Source organism: Neurospora crassa, linkage group V (assembly GCF_000182925.2).
Source record: "Neurospora crassa OR74A linkage group V, whole genome shotgun sequence".
Classification (NCBI taxonomy): Eukaryota; Fungi; Ascomycota; class Sordariomycetes; order Sordariales; family Sordariaceae; genus Neurospora; species Neurospora crassa.
Genome location: NC_026505.1, coordinates 527,495 through 546,162, shown reverse-complemented (window position 1 = coordinate 546,162; position 18,668 = coordinate 527,495). Strand labels below are relative to the sequence as shown.

Genomic DNA, 18,668 nt, shown 5'->3' with positions numbered 1-18,668 from the left:
CATTCAATTTCATCCGACCTACATCGCCAACGGCAAGCACAGCATAGAGACACACGCATGTTATGTCCGGGGAGCAAACGACAGGACACCCACATGAATATGCGCGAAGAGAAAGACAGATCAACGCGCGCGGGGGCTTAGAGGTGCATACCTATCTCACACATCTCCACGCCAAAGAACCTAACAATTCAAGAACGGTCACTGCACATGGATCAAAGGCGGATCAAAGGGACGGAGACATGTGGCTGGTTCATAGATTCACATCTAGAGCTCCCTGTATTTATCCGTCGGCTCCAGCTCAAAAGAGAGCCACATGCATTTTCTTCTCCATATCCTGCCACAGCTTGTGCTGGCTTCGTACGTGTACTCGGCGGCGCTTGGAAACCAGATGGAACATCCAGTCCTCGGATATGATACCGGAGCGGACACGGCGAAGCTCATGCATGTGGGCGCCGGACATCGAGATGCCAGAGATTAGTTCGCGCAACCGGCTGGAGGAGTCCAAGATGGACGCAGATGGACCTGATATACCTCTAGGTACAGGCCTCGCGAGAAACCCAGAAGACACCGAGGTGACCGTCATTGTCAACCTTGATGAGGTTGGCCTCCGGATGGAATGGATACGGAGCTGGCGCTAGCCTGCTGAAGTACGCGGTCGCGGAACTAAACGGAAGGGCGGTGGTAGAAGATCAATACCGGTGGGTGAGCTGCGGGCGCCGGTGTTGAGAATTGGCATGAAGAGGTAGTGAAGCACTAGGAGTGGTCTATGGTGCCTCAAGAACTGGCAGCGCATTCACTGGGTACCTCTAGCCATGATTGGAGGACATGTGGTTATTTGCGAGAGTGGGTGAAGAGCCGAAGTTGAGAGTAGACTGAAGTAGAGAACAACATGGTTGGAGGAGATTTCCACTTGGTTACCTCTAGTTAGGTCCATTGTTGACGGCAGAGATCATGGGGCGTCTCTGGAAGAAACTTTCTTGCCTGCTGTTACAAGGCAGGCACTATCAGCGCTGAAGGCACAATCCCAAAGCCAGCGTTGGTGCTCCTTGCTTGCTCTCTATGTCGTAAAAGGAACAGATACGAAGCTGACCCCTGACGATAAAGATCAAAGGGGGTCTCTGGAGGTTTGATGTGAAAGATGTGAGCAGTGATGGTTGCCTGTCGAGAGACAAGGAGGGAACAGAGAAGGCAGAGTCGAGTCTCAACCTCCATGGGGTTGCGCATGGCGGTGCGGGGCGCGAGGTGACCTCGGGTCAAAATCAATCTCGCATATAACAGAGGCGAGGTCGGCGATGGCCTTCATACCGAAAACAAGGGCCTCCCAACCCTCAAGATCGCAACGCTTATCGCTCGAGGCTGCAATCGAGTGCGGAAAATAAGTCAGCCTGACCACGAACTGAGCGGCCCGTTGGACAGACACCTGGAGACCAAGCTGTCCGCCATGGCGTGCTGTGGTGTTCTTCGAGATGAGTCTTCCACTTGTTGATGATGTCTGCCAGTGGGTGCAAAGACAGAGCCTTCGAAGGTGTCGTTTAACAGTACTAGGTAGGTACCTAGTAGTGAAGTTGAAGGTCGAGGACCGGCGGCTGCAACAAGCGGAAGCCACATGGGTGGAGGAGAAATCCAGCAATAGGTAATCTCGTGGATCAACGAGATATATGTGTTACCCTGGCTAGTCCATCTCCGTTATCAAGATCCTCGTCTCAAGCTTTCTGTGTCCGTGGGCTGTACGTGCTGACCCTCCTCGAAAAGGAAGCTAATTGAAGCCAACGTCTTACCCTGGCACTCGCAGAACGCCGTCATGAGCGCGGAGGAAAAGGGAGCTGACCAGCTCATGGGATACTACCTGGATAGGTACCTAGGAAGAGCACGGCTGGGGCCCCACTGTTCTGTTTAGAGTTGCTCGGGGCGGTTGAGCTGCTGGTTGCGCACTGGAGGAGACAGCTTGTGCCTTGTTTGTTGTTGCTGAAGGCGCCACGAACAAGGTCGTTGAAAGTCAGCTTTATTGCATTCCCTAGGCAGGGCAACACTGACAGCCTGGAGTAGAGCATCCGAGTGGAGAACTGTATGTAGGTATGCGCTCTGTGCGATGTTTTTGGCTCCGTTGGGTTTCTATTCGTTTGTCGCACGGGGAACGCGTACTGATGGTGTCCAGATCGGAATGCTGCCTCGCCCACACGCAGATGTACTTCTTCATCGCCCTTCACCGACGCCACCCCAAAGTCCGCCACCTATTCTCCTGGTGCTCTGGAGTGTCGTCCATCTCTTCGCTATCGAGCATGTCCGATGTGGCCGGTAGCCCCTAACCATGACCGCACCCAGCCAGTATTCCGATAAAGGACTTCCGCCAGCTTCAGAAGAAAGTGACCGTCGTTGACTGGAAACAGAGGGCACCACGCGGCGTCGTGATTGCTACCTAGAGGTACCTGTAGGATAAAGGCTGGAAGTGGATGATCATCCTGTGAGGATTAGGCTTGCAAGGGTTTTGGGTTGTAACGTGCGGGAAGAGATCAGAGCTGGGAATCTGAGCGGGCTGCGAGCCTTTATTGATGTCTAAGTACCTACTTATGTAACAAGTGGAAATCAGCGTATGTTCCATTTGTTGAGACTGAAGTCATGTTCTTTCAAAGAATGCTGGCGCGTTACGCAGGTCAAGGACTGGAACAAGGATCCCGTCGTTTGCTCACCTTTGTCTCCTCAGGGCTTGAGCGCAGGTCCGAGAAGGGCTGGCGATAGAAATATCCAGTGCATGGTGCCGCACACGAGGGAAGTTGCTGTCCAAGAAGGGTTTGGCGGTCTCACGAGGATTCTGATTTGGAGCTGAAGGTGAGGCGAGCTTGAACTGGTATTGTCAAAAAACTAGAGCCGTGGAGAAAGAATACAGGTAGAGGTACTAGAGGTACCTCCTCACGCTTTATGTTCTTCAGGGCAGGTATCAGATCAAATCACATCTCCCAACCTGGGACAAAGCAGTGGGAACCAACGGACGGCATTCAAGGACATGATTGAAGCGAAGTTTTTGTATCAATGCTTAAAAGAGGTATTGTTACCAGAAATGTCTATCCACAAAAGTGTCTATCTGTATGTGATGATGATGATGATGATGCAAGTAAATGCCCTAAACAGCAAGTGCTCCTTTTTCCATCCCACCCAATCTAAGCATGGTGATCATACCTCTAAAAACGTCATCCTCCCTCTTGATTCGTACATCCGTACATCATTAACTACCGTGGGTATCTTTCCTTCTTCCTTGTCAACCACACACAAACGAACAAGCCTTACTCAGCCTTCTTACTCGTCTTCGTCCTCAACTTCATCAACGCATAAACCATCGCATAACTGCTCGCCACAAACACACACACAATCCCCGCATCTCTCCATCCATACCCATAACTCTTGAGGTTGATCGTCTGCAAGTAATCGCTACCGGACGTATACTGACAAACCCTGCACCCCTCGGTCGCGCTCGGGTTAATCAAGTTCGTCGCCCGTCCCATGCCCATCATGTAGCCCTCCAAGTACTCGGCGCACGTCGTGCCATTCGGCGGGTTGAACACGGCAAACTCCTGGTCGCGGCACTCAATCTCCTTGTCCCAGAGGTTAAACACGAGCATGGAGCCCATGAGGTAGTTGAACGGGTTGAGGTAGTAAATCCAGTAGCGCCAGAACACCTGAATCTGCTGGTAGGGCACGAGGACACCGCAGAAGGAGACGAGGATACCGATGACCAGGGGGTTCGCGAGCGTGGCGAAGATGGCGTTGGGCGCGTAGGCGGCAATGAACTGGCCGATGCCCGTGTAGACGAACTCGTACATGAGCATGACGAAGAAGGTGCCGCCGGCGCGGGACGAGGCGTGCGGGGCGCCCGTGGTGTAGTACCAGCAGGCAAAGTAGAGGACGGCGCAGACGCAGAGGTAGGGGATCTCGGACACGACGAGGCCCGTGACGAAGGCGATCCAGCTGTACATTTTGGATTTCTTCTCGCGGGCTTCGAAAATGTTGCGGCGCTCGATAAAGAGAGGCTGCAGCTGGGCGATGACACCGGGAGCGACAAAGATGAAGTTGAAGATGGTGAACAGGCGCATCTGGAGGTCCGAGATGCTGTCGCCGATCATCCAGAAGGAGAAGCCGTTGAAGAGGGCCGAGCCAATGTGCAAAGCGAACTTGTTGTTGATGTAGTCGGTGTTGCGGAAGAGCGAGATGTTGTTGCGCATAGAGACGATCTTGAGCTGTTCCAACAGGGGCATGGCGAATTCGTGCCCGTCGTCGAGCGTGCCGGGCGGCTTGGAGGCGGCGTCGTCGATGATGCGGTCGAGTTCCTCGGTCATGGCCTGGTGCTCGGGCGACTCGAGCCAGACTTGGTTCCAGTCCTTGCCCTTGGAGAGTGAGCCGGACACGACGTCGATCATGTGCTCGGCCGGGTTGGTCTCCTCGGGACAGGGGGCGTCGTACTTGGCAAAGTAGTCCTTGACAGTCTGGGCGTTGTCACCGATCTCGCCAAAGTAAACGGTCTTGCCGCCCTTGGCCAGAAGCAAGAGGGTGTCGAACTGGGCAAAGAGCTGCTGGGAAGGCTGGTGGATGGTGACGAGGACGGCCTGGCCAACATCGGCGAGCTTGCGGAGGAAACGAACCGTGTTGTAGGCAGACTGACCATCGAGACCAGAGGTGGGCTCATCCAAGAAGATGAGAATGCTGGGCTTGGCGACCAACTCAACACCAATGGTGACGCGCTTGCGCTGTTCGACAGAGAGACCAGCACCAACGCGACCAATCAGGGTATCGGCGAGATCGTGAAGTTCCAAGAGATCAATGATGGTGTCGACGTACTTGAGCTTCTCCTCACGAGGAATCTCACGAGGCTGACGAAGGAGGGCAGAGAACTCGAGGGCCTCACGGACGGTGGAGAAGGGCTCGTGAACATCAAGCTGCTCGCAGTAACCGGCGGAACGTTGGAAGGAAACAGGAAGAGGACGGCCGTCGACGAGAATGGAACCCTTGATGGTACCGTCGGTCTTACGCTGGGCCAAAACATCGAGAAGAGTGGTCTTTCCGGCACCCGAAGAGCCCATCAAGGCTCCCAACATGCCAGGCTTAACCCAACCGTGAACATTGTCCAAGAGAACGCGGTCACCAGAAGGCGTCTTGACGGTGTAAGTGAGGTTCTTCCAGGTGAAGACCGACGTGTTGCGAACCAAGTCCTTGTCGGAGTCCTTGGCCTCGCCAGCGCTGGCCTCCTTGTCGTAGACAGTCTCCTCGCCGCTGCTGGTAGCACCGGCCTTCTCCTCGTCGTTGTTCTGGATGGCCTTGACGATCTTGGCCTTCTCACGAGGGATGAGCAGGGAAGGACCGCCTTCGGAAAGAGGACGCCACTTGCTAGTCGCAAAGATGGTGATGCCGACAAAGAGGACCCACCAAGCCCAGATGATACCAAAGTTCCTCCAGACGTGAGAGTGGCTGTAAGAAAGAGACTTGAGGTAGTTGTCACCATAGACAATGTTCTCACCCTGGATGGCACCACCGACACCAGCGCAAGACTGATGGTCGAGATCAGCGTAGCCGGGGCCGTTGGGGACCAGGTTGACACCGACGCAGGGAATGATGGTGTCGTGGAACTCGTTGGACAAGAGGGCATCGAAGGAGTAGGCCATGGGGTTGATCCAGTAGATCCAGCCGAACCAAGGGTGCATCTTGGGCTTCTGAATCATGTAACCGTTGTACATGATGAGAGCGGAAATCATGAAACCGGAAACCTTGGAGGCGGCATCGAAAGTCCTGAATGCAGCACCGATGGCTCGGAAGAAGGCCGTCATGCACATGGTAGCCGCGATGAGAATGACCCAGTAGGTAAACCAAGCACCGGCGTCCATGGACAGGGCAACCATGAAGTACAAGACAATAGACCAGACAGTAACCTGCAGAATGATGACGGGGATATCGGCAGCAACCTGGGCAATGCAGAAGGCGGCAGGGTGGAAGAAACCCATGCCCTTTTGCTTGAGCAGAACGGGACGACCAGAGAAAGAGTCCGTGACTTCGGACATGGACATCAGACTGTTGTGGAGAAGGGAGAAGAAGAGGGCACCCGACTTGACGAAGAGACCAGCAGAGTTATCAGGGGCGTTATAGAAGAGGGAACCGGCGATGAGGGCCTGGGCCAAGGTAGAGCCCTGCTTGATGAGGAAGGTTGGCTTGTCGCCAAGGACAATCTGATACTGGCGAGCGATACAGGCCTTGACCTGCTGGAAGAAGCTGACGGTGTAAGGGCTGTCCTTTGCGAGATGCTTGTCCTTCTCAACAGCGACGCCTTCCTCAAACAGCTTGGTCTTCTCCCTGGCCTCCTCGGTGGTGGGATAGTTGTACTCGGCGGTCATGCGAGGGTAGATGTCGGATTTTTGGTAGACTTCCCGGAGTTGGTCGGCGTTGCGAGGGAAGGTCTTTTCAAAACCAGAGCGGATCACTCTCTCAGTGGGAACGGTGACACCGGTCAGGTAGTCGGCAACGTTGGCACCCTCCTGGCACTCGAAGCCCAGGGACTCCATAAAGGGGCGGGCCTCCTTCATGGGACCATAGTAAATCTCCTTGCCGTAATCGAGAACGAGGACCTTGTCGAAGAGATCGTAGATGCCGTTACTAGCCTGGTAGAGGGTGACGATGGTGGAGAGACCCATGACATCGGTCATGGCGCGGATGCACTTGGCCCACTCGAGAGCACTAGGGATATGTTAGTCTGATTCTAGAGTGTTTGGTGAGCATGATGGGGGTAACCTACGTGCTAGCATCCAAACCACGGGTAGAGTTATCCCAGCAAAAGACGGAACCACGAGATGCCATACACTCGATGATGGAAACACGCTTGCGTTCACCACCAGAGACACCGCGGACGTACTCGTTACCAACCTTGGTGTCCTTGGTATGAGGGATGCTCATGGCCTCCAAAAGGAAGTCCATGTTCTCCTTGCGGTACTCTTCCGGGGAGGCAACGCCATCGGGGATCTTGTAAGGAATGTTGAGGCGGGTCGCAAAGTCCATGGTCTGGCCGACAGTGAGGGTGGGGAAGAAGACTTCCTCCTCGTTGTTCATGACGATCTGGCCGCGGTACTTGTGAGCCTCCTTGGCGTTCATGGAACCAAAGTGGACATCACCGTTCACGGCAACATAGCCTTCGCGCTTGTTGGCCAAGAGGTTGAGAAGGGTGGTGCATCCGGAACCGGGACGGCCCAGGACCAACAACATCTCACCGGGCTTGACACAACCATGGCTGTTGTCGAGGATGGTCTTGAGAGGGGGCTTCTGCCTTCCTTCTTGGATCTTCTTGGGAATGTTGAACTGGGATAGGACGTTTTCCTGGATGGCGGCGTCCGAGTTGATAACCTGGACAGTAAGATCTTTCCAAGTCACACCCAGCTCGCGGGCGGGGATTCCAGAGCTTTGTTCAAGCTCCTTGATGGCCTCAACCTTGTGTTTGAGACCCCATGTGCGGTTGTCAACAGCGTTTTCCTCTTGTGCAGAGGCAGCACTGCTGCTGCTGCTGCTGCTGTCGCCTTGTACGCCCATGGCGGATGGGTTGGTGACCGGTAGTCGGTGGTCGGCCGCTTTGAAAAAACAGTGGTGATGAAACTTGTTTATATCAAAAGGCAAGGTGGGGATGATGAAGATCCGATGGAGGGGGTGGGTATTAGGGGTTGAATTTAGGTATGTATTAAGGGTAATATGTATTTGAACTGCAGAAGAGAAGATCAAGAAGAGGATGGGATTAGGAAAATGGAGGGGAAAGGACGTATTTCTACACCTCTCTTGGATACCTCACAGTATGATAAGAAGTCGGAGCTCGGCTTTTGTGTGGTGGACACTCACCAACGGCGAACAGCCGTTTGTGGGTGTTTGATTCCATGTCGCCGCGGCGCCCGCTTACGAGATTCTCGGGAAGTGGAAGCGGCGGGAGGAGGACGGGGGACAGCTGAACGGAGTGCTGTGATGGGAGCTAGCAGCACGGTGTGCCTGGATCTTTTGCCATTTGCGTCTATCCTACGCTCGAGAACGTGTACGGCGGGGTGGATCTGGGATCCATGACGGAGATTGATAACAAAGGGCGGCCGGCCTGACATGGAAGCTTCGATGAGAGCTCGAAAGGCAGACCAATGATGGAGCAATCCCACGTACCCATGGGGGCGGCCTGTCATCATTTCGCCGCTTACCTAAGGCATCTTGCCGGTGAGGAAAACACGAAATATCCACTTTTGGAGATTCAAGGTTTAAGGTTTCTCCTCGATCGGGCTGACGAGCTCCGACTTGTGGGACGCGGCAACGGGGAGATGGAACACTGCACGCCGCTGATGTTTTGAAATCCAATCCATCTGTCAGCGGTCGTTTCTACATGCGGAAAGAAAGCATGGGAGATCTCTGTGCCTACGTGGACATTGGCAGGATCGATATCAGAGGGGACCTCCAACGCAAGGCAGACCGTAGGGGGCTAGGCGATAACAACACACACTCCATCAACGACGACGACGCAGAGATTTGTGAGATGAAAGTGCCAAGATCGATCTCTGGATCCAAAGCCGTGGTGGCGTCGCAACCAAGTGGAGAAGAGGACGGTTCGGCGGGATCGAGGGGAATCGGAGGGCCCTATGTCCAGGCATTTGGTTGGCTGGAGAGACGACGTCCTAACAGACCCTGGCTTCGTCACAGTAAAGTTCCGCTTAAGTAAGCGGCGAAATTGTCGTTTCTGCTGCTCGTTCTCGACCCGGACTCCGTAGAAGCTTTTGATAGAATGTGCGAACTGGTGGAGATACGGAGGGGCGCGATGTTTAATGCCGGCTACACACGAGGTTGTTGCGGTGTCTGTCTATCTGTAACTGGAGGTCAGCAAGTGAGCCCTAAGCAGGCCGGCAGATCCGGAGAGCGGTCTACTGTGTTAAGTTATAAACGGTGAATGAGTGATTGGGGAGCGGCAATTGCCGTGAAGTAGTGATTGTGATGACTGAGCATTTACCGTACACACTACCGACCTCTTTTCATGATTGTGGAATGTGAATGAAGACCGAGAAGCTGAACAACTTTCACCTTAGGTGATGGTCCGTGCATCGGGGAAATGGCAGACCCCGCTCCGACTTTTCCATACGGCTCCCCCCCGACACCCCCCCGCCCACTGAATCGGATCACGCCCACGCACCCGCCGCGTCGGTCGTCCTTCCTTCCATCATCAGCCTGAACTCTGAAGAGTGGAGTGAGTGAGCCATCAGTGTTAGTGGTACATAGAGGTCGGTGGTGAGGTACTTAACAGCAAGCACACTGCAATCTTGACCACCGATATACATACGCCTTGAGTAACTGACACCTCAATGATGGCGACAAATAAGCTACGCATGTTGTCCATTGGTGATTTTGCTATCTGGATATATTTTCTTTTTGTCTAGTTGAGTGGAAAGTATGCTTGGTGTCGTGGTCAAATCTACAGGCACGTATACGTATACGTACGTATATGCCGACATGTTGGTGAAACTCGGGTAGTGCACTAACAATTATTCCAGGGGCTCACTGCTTGACACGTCCGTAGGTCGGTCTGAATCGGACCCGACCCGAGTTTCCATGTAAAATGTCGGAACTCAAGTCCGGAGGGCTGACTGACTGACTGACTGACTGTGACTGTGACTGACTGCCGAATACACTACAGAATGGGGAAAAGGAAGGAAATAGAACAGAATTGATGATGATGATACATGGCTGACGAGTGATGACGGGAGCAATAGCATGGTCTTCCTTTGTTCTTTTTTTCCAAAAAGAGTTAACAGTCTCGGAAGAGGCGAGGCGCGTGCGAGCACACAGTACGGTATACACTACACTCGAGACTGACGTTAACATTTCCCTTCCCCCCGGACGCCGCCATGTGTTAGTGTAGCAGATGACGTGACGGCCGCTGTCTTACATGACATAACCAGGCAATTCACATCAATCCCGTCTGTTTTCGGTGTCATGAAAATTTCGGAGCTTCCACACTTTGTAAGTCTGCAGGTCTGGACCAAAACAGCATTTGATGCTCCTCCTTGGATCTGTTTCAAACTGGCTCGACCAGTCAGCCAGTCGACATCATGAACCCTGAAACTCCTCTCTTGTCTTTTTTCAGGGTCTGTCCCATAACATCCAGTCCCTCTGGCCCGACCGAGTGGTCGTGAGGAAGTTGACTGACTGAGACCGCATCCGGGGGATGTACCTACTCGACCGACACATTCCAGGTTTATTACCGACACTAACAGCACTGCAGCCTAAACCCGCTGACAAACCGTTAGTACAACAGAACATCCACGCCAGCGTCTGACAAACCTCAACGGCGAGTACCTACCTGCCTTACCTGGTATCGTGCAACCAAACCAAACCTGTCAAGCCGTCGCCAAGGTGCCACAGGCCGAGACCCAAGTACCATCCCATCCTCTCCATCTTCCCGACGCCATCAGCCTTGAGGCGCAATGCCGACCTCCCCTCAAACCAGGCAGAAGCGGAAGAGAGCATGCGACTCGTGTCACCGGCGAAAGGTGTGTATTGGATAACCTCTACTGTACACTACCTCTAGACATACCTCTATTGCTATTATCTTCCATATACATATACTTACTTTGTACACTACCTACACTAGATCCAATGTGATAGCGCCGATGTGCCCTCGTCCAACTGCAATTGGTGCCATCACCATGGCATGACATGCACCTTCAATCGCCGCTTGGTCGGACGAAAAACGTGGGCTCGGAATAGCACCAACTCAACCACAACCTCAACCCCCTCTGCCAGTGCCGGGCCCTCCTCCCCCTCCTCGGCTATCGTCGACGTCAGCCCAGGTGTCGGCCCCTCTTCCTCCGATCCCCGTCCCCCTAACGCAACCCAACCTCAGCCGCATCCGTCACCACTCCCACCTCACCCACAATCACTGCCACCCCTGGCCGCCCATCTTGGCATCTCGTCTAGGCCAGTATCGAATCCAGATCTCAGCAACTCCCACCATCGTCACTCATCTTCTCTCGGTGGATCGATCGACGACAGGATCCATGCCCAGCATCTGGACCCTTACCATCCACACTCGCATTCATCGTCCGCTGCCTCAACTCCCCCTTCAACATCTGCCTTTACTCGTCCAACTTCCCGTGCTGGTCACCACACCTTTCCATTTTCGGTTCATCCAAGTCCCCTGTCCCGCACCCATTCCCCTCACGGCAGTGTTTCCTCGGACCACACATACCACACCCCTGCCCAGTATCAACATCAACATCAACACCAACACCAATCACAACAACACCATCATCAACAACCGCATCACCACCACCACCACCACCACCAAGAACCAGAACAAGTCCACCCCGTCTACACCCACTTCCCCGTCCCCAACCCCGGCTGCGGATCCTACTTTGGCAAGCTCCACTTCGCCGGCTACCACCTTGGAGAAATCTCCTCCTACAACGGCATCCCCTTCTTCTCCGAAGACGGCCAAGCATGGATCCGTTCTCGTACCGGCCAACAGGCCTCCTTCCCGGCCATATGGGGTGACATTCCCCCTTGGCAGACGCGGCCCAGCGCCGATTCGGGTCTTCTCTGCAAGGTGGCAGAAAAGCCCATCGAGCAGATCGAACTCCCTGATCGCAAAATCGTCGAGCAATATCTCTCCTTCTTTATAAGTTCCGAATTCCGGCTGGCGTTTCCGCTGGTTGACCCGGTCCTGTTCAAACAGACGTTGGATTTGGCTTATGCACATGGGCAAGGGGACAGGAATGGGTTGGGTTTTGAGCAGATCACCGCCAAGGCGTGCGTGTTTGCTTTCCTGTCGGTCCTTTCGCTGCTGGAGGTCGAGAGGACGCAGAGGTACCCGGATATCCCCAACATTGACACGGATATGATGGCTGCCAAGGCGCAGATGCTTTTGCCGCTAACAATCCAGGCGCTGGATATCACCAGTCTGCAAGCGTCTTTTATGCTCTGTTTGTACCAGCTCTTCTTGGGACAGGTCCAATCATCAGCTATGCTTTTGGCGCTCGCTTGTCGGATCATGTTCATGCTGGGCGGACATAAACTGTCTAATGCTTCCTGGCTACCAACTCCAGGCTCTAGTTCAGGGAGTGGGACGACCACACCGGCTTCGGCCCCCATTGATCTCGGAGACCGTAAACGCCGTCACCTCCGCAGGCTCTTCTGGCTCTGCTACAGCGTCGACACGGATATTTCTCTCCGAACAGGCCAACCCCCTTCGATCGACGACGACCATTGCGACCTCTCCTTACCGCCAGGCTACCTCGAAATCCAATTTCTCGACCGTCGCGAGCTGGAAACCCTCAAGGAACGGCACTTTTCATCCTTAAACTCCCACCCCAACTCTTACCCCATCATGCCTTCCCCTTCCCCCTATCCCTATAACCAAGGAGCAGGACCATTCGGTTCTAATAATCCCTTCAAAGCCCCCGGTGGTGCTCCTCCCACAGCCATGACATCAGCAGCCCAAGGACATGGACATGGATTCGGATATCCCTCCTCTGAATTCCCCTACCTCGGACTAGACGAGACCTCCGTTCCCGCTTTACCAGGCGACCTCCGCCTGACGCTCATCAAATCCAAGACCTGCAAACTTCTGTACTCCGCCTCCGCCCTGCGCAAGTCCGATGCCGAGTTGCTGCGAGACATTCGCGAGCTAGACGACGAGCTGGAAAGGTGGCGGCTATCAGTGCCGGAATGGTATCGGCCTGCGTTGTCGCTATCTAGGACTTCACGTGAGGCTCCTCCTCCTCCTCCTCCTCCTCTGCGCGGCGGGGATGAAACAGGTACATGGTCATCTCATGGATCTGGACGTGCCTCTGAGCTAGATGAACGGGGACAGGGACAGGGGGGATACGGACAAAGTCAGCAGAAGGGCCACGGAAAGAGTCAAGGTTACGACCTTAGCACCATGTCGGCAGGCGAAAGCGTTCGCACCATCATTATCAACCTGCAGTACCACCACCTGGTGGCCACCATTCATCAAGCGACTGGTCGCTGTAGAGCGTGGCAGAACCGGAGCTCGGTGCTAGAGGAAAGCAGCATGGGCGCCGCGAGGACGGGGGAGATGCTGATGGAGGGCGTCAGCTCGAGTTTGGCGCTCAGTGTAGAAGCCAGTCGATCGACACTTATTTACTTGCGCTCAGTAACGCGCGCACTGCTGGGAGAAGCGTTCTGGTATGTCTTTTTTTCTTCTTTTTTTTCCTTTTTTTTCCTCTGCCTCATTCCCGCGCGCCCGCACCACAGCTCTTCTCCCAAACACCACCATTTTACCTAGGTACCTACCTACCTCTGAGGTATATACCTTCTCCCAGCCGGAACTAACAATTTGATACCAAAGGGTCATAATCCTCTACCCAATGTCCGCAGTCATGACCATCTTCTGCTCTATCCTACTTAACCCGCTCGATCCCCAGGCCGAAGACGATCTAAGACTACTTGAAACTGCTCCAGATTTGATCAAGGGGATACGTATCCGTCGATTGACGCATACGGAGCTGTTGCACTTGAAGACGGTGGATGAGTTCATGGGGGAGTTGATGAGGTTGGGTGGGTGTGCGATTCGACGGGCCAAGGAGGAGGAGAGGGAGAGGGAGATGAGGGATCTGGAGCGAAGGAGGATGGGGGGGTTGGGGTCTGGGGGGTAGAGGGTGCCGGAGTTGTTGTGAGAGGGGTGAGGGTAGTGGGGGGGGTAAGACGCCGAAGCGGGTGGCGATGGGGAGTGCTTCATGGGGGGTGTTGGATGGAATACCTAGGGACTGTGAAACGGCTCCCTGAATCATGTGTGTCTGTGTATGAGAAGTGATCGTGGATATATAGGGGGCGTATAATAGGGCATATCGGGATGGGGGGATTCATGAACGCAGTGTTTTTGGTTTGCTTCGTTGGATCTGTACAGGTATAGGTAGAAGAGGTCATACTAGGTACTTGGACAGAGGTACTTGCATTTCGCTGGTTGAGTTCTCCTCCTTTATCACTCTATCCATATCTTATGCTAATAGGGGAATATCCGCGTCGTTCATTATTCATAACTGCCAGGTGGTTTGATGGGATCAAGGAGATGCTGTGGAACCTTCACCATGTATTCTTGAAAGAAAAAGAGAAGCAAGTTCCTGAAAAGGGGCGCGGAAGCTGGAGAAATATTGATGGACATAACCAGCCGTCCCAGACCAACGCTCAGTTGGTTGAAAATGCTTCTATGTCAACGCTCCGTGTGTATTGTACTATTGGTGGGCAGACAGTCGGTCGGTGTGATGGTTTAGGTGCTATCCTCGGGTGAGGCGTCACTGTTTGCTACAAACATCCAGGTCACGGTCCGCGACTCCGATCATATATCGTTTTCATCAGCCGACTTGCCCTTTCCCTTTTTTTTTTTTCCCCGCTCGTTGGCCCATGACCTCTGCCTCTAGGTGTATCTGCGGTTGGATGCGTGTACTAGGTAGGTAGGTACCTCTAGGTATGACGTGGGTGGCTTGTCCCAGCCGTCTTCTTCCACATTTATGGTACGGGTGCCACACTCAGAGCCGCAATCAAGCGAGGAAGGCTAAACGCAGTCTCGAAGTGCGATCCAGGGGGGACTTTTGAGAAGCTGTCGCCAACACTAATAATAGTACCTAAGGTACGTAGGTAACGCGCGCGCGTGGATGCTGTTATCTCTTCGGTAGGTAGGTGAGTTATCTGTCCCCTGTTGGTGCTTGTCGTGTGCTGAAGGCCCGTTGTAATGGATGTCTTGGTTGGTTTCACTCCTTGCTCGCCACTCCACCGGAGCCCAAAGAGAAGCGGAAAAATAAGATAGCCTAGGTACCTCTACCTACCTACCCGCTAACCTTAGAGATCTGGTCGGCGAAGAACAAAGAGACGAGGCTTGAACCTACTTTGAGGCTCACCACCCCTGAGTTCGGTTGTTGTTGGTGGGCGGTTCGTTGGTGAGTCAGGTGATGTTTTCTCCCGAGTGGGAAGGACTACCTACCGACCATGCTGCAGAAAAAAGCAACGTCTTTTGACTGCCGGTTGTAGAACAAGTGTGCCCGGTCCGGTAAGGCCCCTACGCCATGTCACAGCTGAAGTCGGTCTGTTGGTTTTGTGCGTGTAAATGGGAGAGACAGTTTCCCGTGTCTCGACTCTTGGAACGGCGCCTACCTAGGTACCTCTAGTGATGACATGTCTCGGTTTGTACCAATTCTGCAGTTGACAAAATATCTTGAAGCCCCAGCCAACACTGCCACTCCTATAACAGACGGGAGATACCGGTATTTAGTCTACACAATTGGACTGATTCGCTTTAGGTTCAGTTCTTTTTATCCAGTCCTCGCTCGTTCAATCTCTTACCGTCCTGCAATGGTTCGAATCTTGTTTTCCCTCTTGCTTGAGTCAATATCAAGAACCAACCGCCCGTTCTAGTCTAGAGGTATGTATCGGCTGGGCCATGTTGGTTCAAAGCCCTCCTCCATCATATCTCTACGGGCAAAGAGACGGTCCAACATTACCTATATTCCTAGGTAGCCAAACAGCTTTCTCCCAACAGCAACTGTTAGGGCTCATCGCGGTACCAAGATCCTATCGAACTCCGTCAACAAAGAGGGAGTCACTCCTGAAAGCGTTAACAGTATGAAAGAATTGTCGGATTATGGGTTTACTAGATGAAAGTGAACGAGGAGGCAAGAAGACCTTCCAGGTATATTTACCTCAAAGTCAGTCCAGTCCGAATGATATTGAACTTACTCGGCATCAGCTGCATCAGCCTTCTGAAGACTCTTCCACCGACTCTTCGAAGATAACAGTACTCTCGCACTACTACTACTACCTCTAGATTTGGCTGGCCCCAAGTTCTTCAACGCAACCGCTAATCCTGGACCACTCTTGCAACAAGACCAAAACCAAAGCACAGCCCCCATACACCATCGGAACACACCGACACCCGTTTCCTTCCATCATCATCATCATCATCATCATCATCATAATCATCACCAAAATTTCTGCACAACAACAATGTGCATTGCACCCCAAACCACCTACCCTGGCTGCAAATGCAAAAGATGGTCGATCACGCCATGCAAGGCCGTGAGTCGAGAACAGAGGACCATCCAGCGGAGATTTGCGAAGGAGGTCAAGGATAAAAAGAAGGACGTGGAATACGACGCCCCTGAACTCGAACCCGACTGGCCGACGGGCAAGGATTGTTCGCAGTTCAGGATCACCGTCCGAGGCCTGGCCTCGGAAGAGAAATGCCCTGACTGTATACTGAAAGAGGAGAAGATACGATATGGATATGGGACCAGCAACATCGATCCTGATGTCGCCAAAAGAATTCGCAAGCTTGAATTCATGGCAAGAGATGCTCAGCCGGAGTGGTCTGATTCCGAGGGGGAGAAATAGGTACCTACCTCTAGAGGTAATGTGGAAGGACCAGATCGGGCAGTTGAGCCTGGAAAGCTGGAGCAAAGTCCGGATAGCCGTGTGGGATCAAGTGTCGTCCTCAAAAGCCCTGGACAGTGGACGCAAGCTTCAGTGGTCTAGGCAAGATTTCGTAGGTAGTACGGACATGTAACCGGACCTGGTGACAGTGGTTCAGAGGTGCTTAAGAGGCGGTGTGGACATTCGACTGCTGGCAAGTAGAATGGAGGTACCTACCTCTATAGGTAGGTCGTTCGGTAGAGATATCTTCAATTTGATGGTTTCTCAGAGTTATGTGGTCACTGCATGTGTTCACCCAGCCCGTGATAGCAAACATGCCCGGAAATTGCAGATGCTATTTGGATTTCACAAGGGAAGAATAACGAAACAGGTATAGCTGTCAGCCAAGGGATCTCTTTGTATGCCTAGAGGTATAGAGATACCTTCTACCTACCTACCACACGCAGCAAGTTTCAGTCGTGAGGAGATAAAGGCAAGGGAAGAAAGCACCCAAAAAGATGGAAGGTAAAGGACTTGACGGGGGAAAGAACACACAGAGAGGAAAACAAAACAGCAACGGCAAAAAATAATACAACCTCAAGAAGACCACGGATTCACAATGTCATATACAGAGGTGGCATCATACTAATATTAAAAATAGAGGTAAAAAGCAACGCTTTCCTTCCAACATCCAGACCAGCATCAACTCCAACTATATCTATCTACCTTCCATACCTACAAGTGCATCCGGTCATCTCACAACAAAGCAAGCACCCCTTTTCCTTCCATGCCCCTGTGCTGTCCTTCCTGGGTATTTACAATCCCTCATGTCATCACCTACCCCATCACCTCTACCCTTTCCCCCCCTCATCCCCATCTCCACCCCCCTTCTCTTTTCCCTACCTACTAGGTACCTTAGTGTAGGTACTCACTCCCACTGCGGCATATCCGGCGGCGCCCCCATCGACGACCCCTTCCAGATATTCGCACCCCTATCCTTAGCTTTACAATCAACACACATATCCACGTCCTTCGTGGTCGTCTCCGTCGTCTGCCCGTCTTTACATCCACCAAAGGCCAGTGGTTTGGCCGTGTGCTCCGCTTTGAGCACTTCGTAGCAGGTGTTTCGGTCGACGTCGGATTGGACGAGGTTCTTGCAGTGGGAGCAATAGGTTTCGTTGAAGGTTACTGTACACATTTTGCTGGGGGGTGGGAATGGGAATTGGGGCTGGGTTGGTGGTATTGTGATATTATTGTATAGTGTATAGGTAGTGGTAAGTAGGTGTGAATAGAAGTGGTAATAAGCTGGGTCTTCCGGGGGATTGGTGATGCTATTAGATGTACTGTGCGCGCGGGCATGTTGCTTCTTATAAGTACAAGGTAGGTAACTTGCCAATTTCTTACTGCTGCTGCTTTTCTGCTTCATGGTTGTGAATGATGAGGGTTGGTGGATCATTGAGTGTCAGGAATCGCTAACAACACGCCTGGTAGTCATAGCCGGGTCTGCGTCCTGCAAACGGACTATACCTCTATAATCCAATAAAGGAGAGAGGTGACTGCCAATGAATTTGCAAGTTCTGAATCGCCTGGTTACCTGACCTATTTAGGTACGTATGCGTCTTGTAGCGGTAGAATATACCTCTGATCAAGTACCTACTCGCAACCAAAAAATCATCACATTCATTCCAACGACCAACTTCCACCCCTAACGCCAAAGTCACCTCACAACCAACCATCCTACATACATCCATCCAGTCATTCCCAATCACAAGAACCAGAACCAAATAAAAGTATCCCTTTTCCTCCCTCCTCACCTCTTCCTCACCAGCCCTGCTCCTCCCATCCCAATCACAGCGCACCCATCGCCGCCGCCTTCCACGCATCAACCTCATCGTTTATCTTTTTTTTCTTACAGCCATCACACATCCCTTCCTCCTTCGTATTCGTCACCGACGTCTGGCCCTCTTTACACCCCCCGAAATCTAGGGGATTCATAGTGAACTCGGAGTTCCAGACTTCGTAGCATTTACTTCGGTCGACCTCGGACTTGATCAGGGCCGTCTTGCAGAGGGAGCATTTAGTTTCGTTGTAGGTTACTGTGCACATCTTGATTTTGTGGGGGTGGGATAATGGGGGGTGGGATAATGGGGGGTGGTGGTCTGGTGGTGGTGGTGTTGTGGTGATCAAGGGGGGTGAATGGGGGTGGTGTGGTGTGAACAGGTAGAAGTAGGTAGAAGGAGGTAATAACTGGAGGCTTTTCCGGTGGT

The 18,668-nt window shown here is 52.9% G+C and overlaps 4 protein-coding genes across 4 annotated transcripts; 3 read left to right on the top strand and 1 right to left on the bottom strand.

Moving 5' to 3' along the window:
* Nucleotides 1-410: 410 nt before the first annotated feature.
* NCU16925 (hypothetical protein) lies at nt 411-2,306 on the top strand (the record flags this gene model as incomplete). The annotated part of the gene is made up of 4 exons (XM_011396503.1): nt 411-599; nt 1,105-1,228; nt 1,767-1,854; nt 2,156-2,306. 4 exons carry the CDS (start codon nt 411-413, stop codon nt 2,304-2,306), a joined length of 552 nt encoding a protein of 183 aa, XP_011394805.1.
* An 884-nt stretch (nt 2,307-3,190) lies between these two features.
* mig-12 (menadione-induced gene-12) lies at nt 3,191-7,554 on the bottom strand (the record flags this gene model as incomplete). The annotated part of the gene is made up of 2 exons (XM_953436.2): nt 3,191-6,711; nt 6,770-7,554. The coding sequence occupies 2 exons, from the start codon at nt 7,552-7,554 to the stop codon at nt 3,279-3,281; spliced, it is 4,218 nt and encodes a 1,405-aa protein (XP_958529.1). The 3' UTR covers nt 3,191-3,278.
* Nucleotides 7,555-11,036: 3,482 nt separating this feature from the next.
* On the top strand, nt 11,037-13,833 carry NCU09829 (hypothetical protein; the record flags this gene model as incomplete). The annotated part of the gene is made up of 3 exons (XM_953435.2): nt 11,037-11,079; nt 11,334-13,185; nt 13,349-13,833. The coding sequence occupies 3 exons, from the start codon at nt 11,037-11,039 to the stop codon at nt 13,653-13,655; spliced, it is 2,202 nt and encodes a 733-aa protein (XP_958528.2). The 3' UTR covers nt 13,656-13,833.
* Nucleotides 13,834-15,996: 2,163 nt separating this feature from the next.
* Nucleotides 15,997-16,383, top strand: NCU16924 (hypothetical protein; the record flags this gene model as incomplete). The annotated part of the gene is made up of 1 exon (XM_011396502.1): nt 15,997-16,383. The coding sequence occupies one exon, from the start codon at nt 15,997-15,999 to the stop codon at nt 16,381-16,383; it is 387 nt and encodes a 128-aa protein (XP_011394804.1).
* Nucleotides 16,384-18,668: the final 2,285 nt, after the last annotated feature.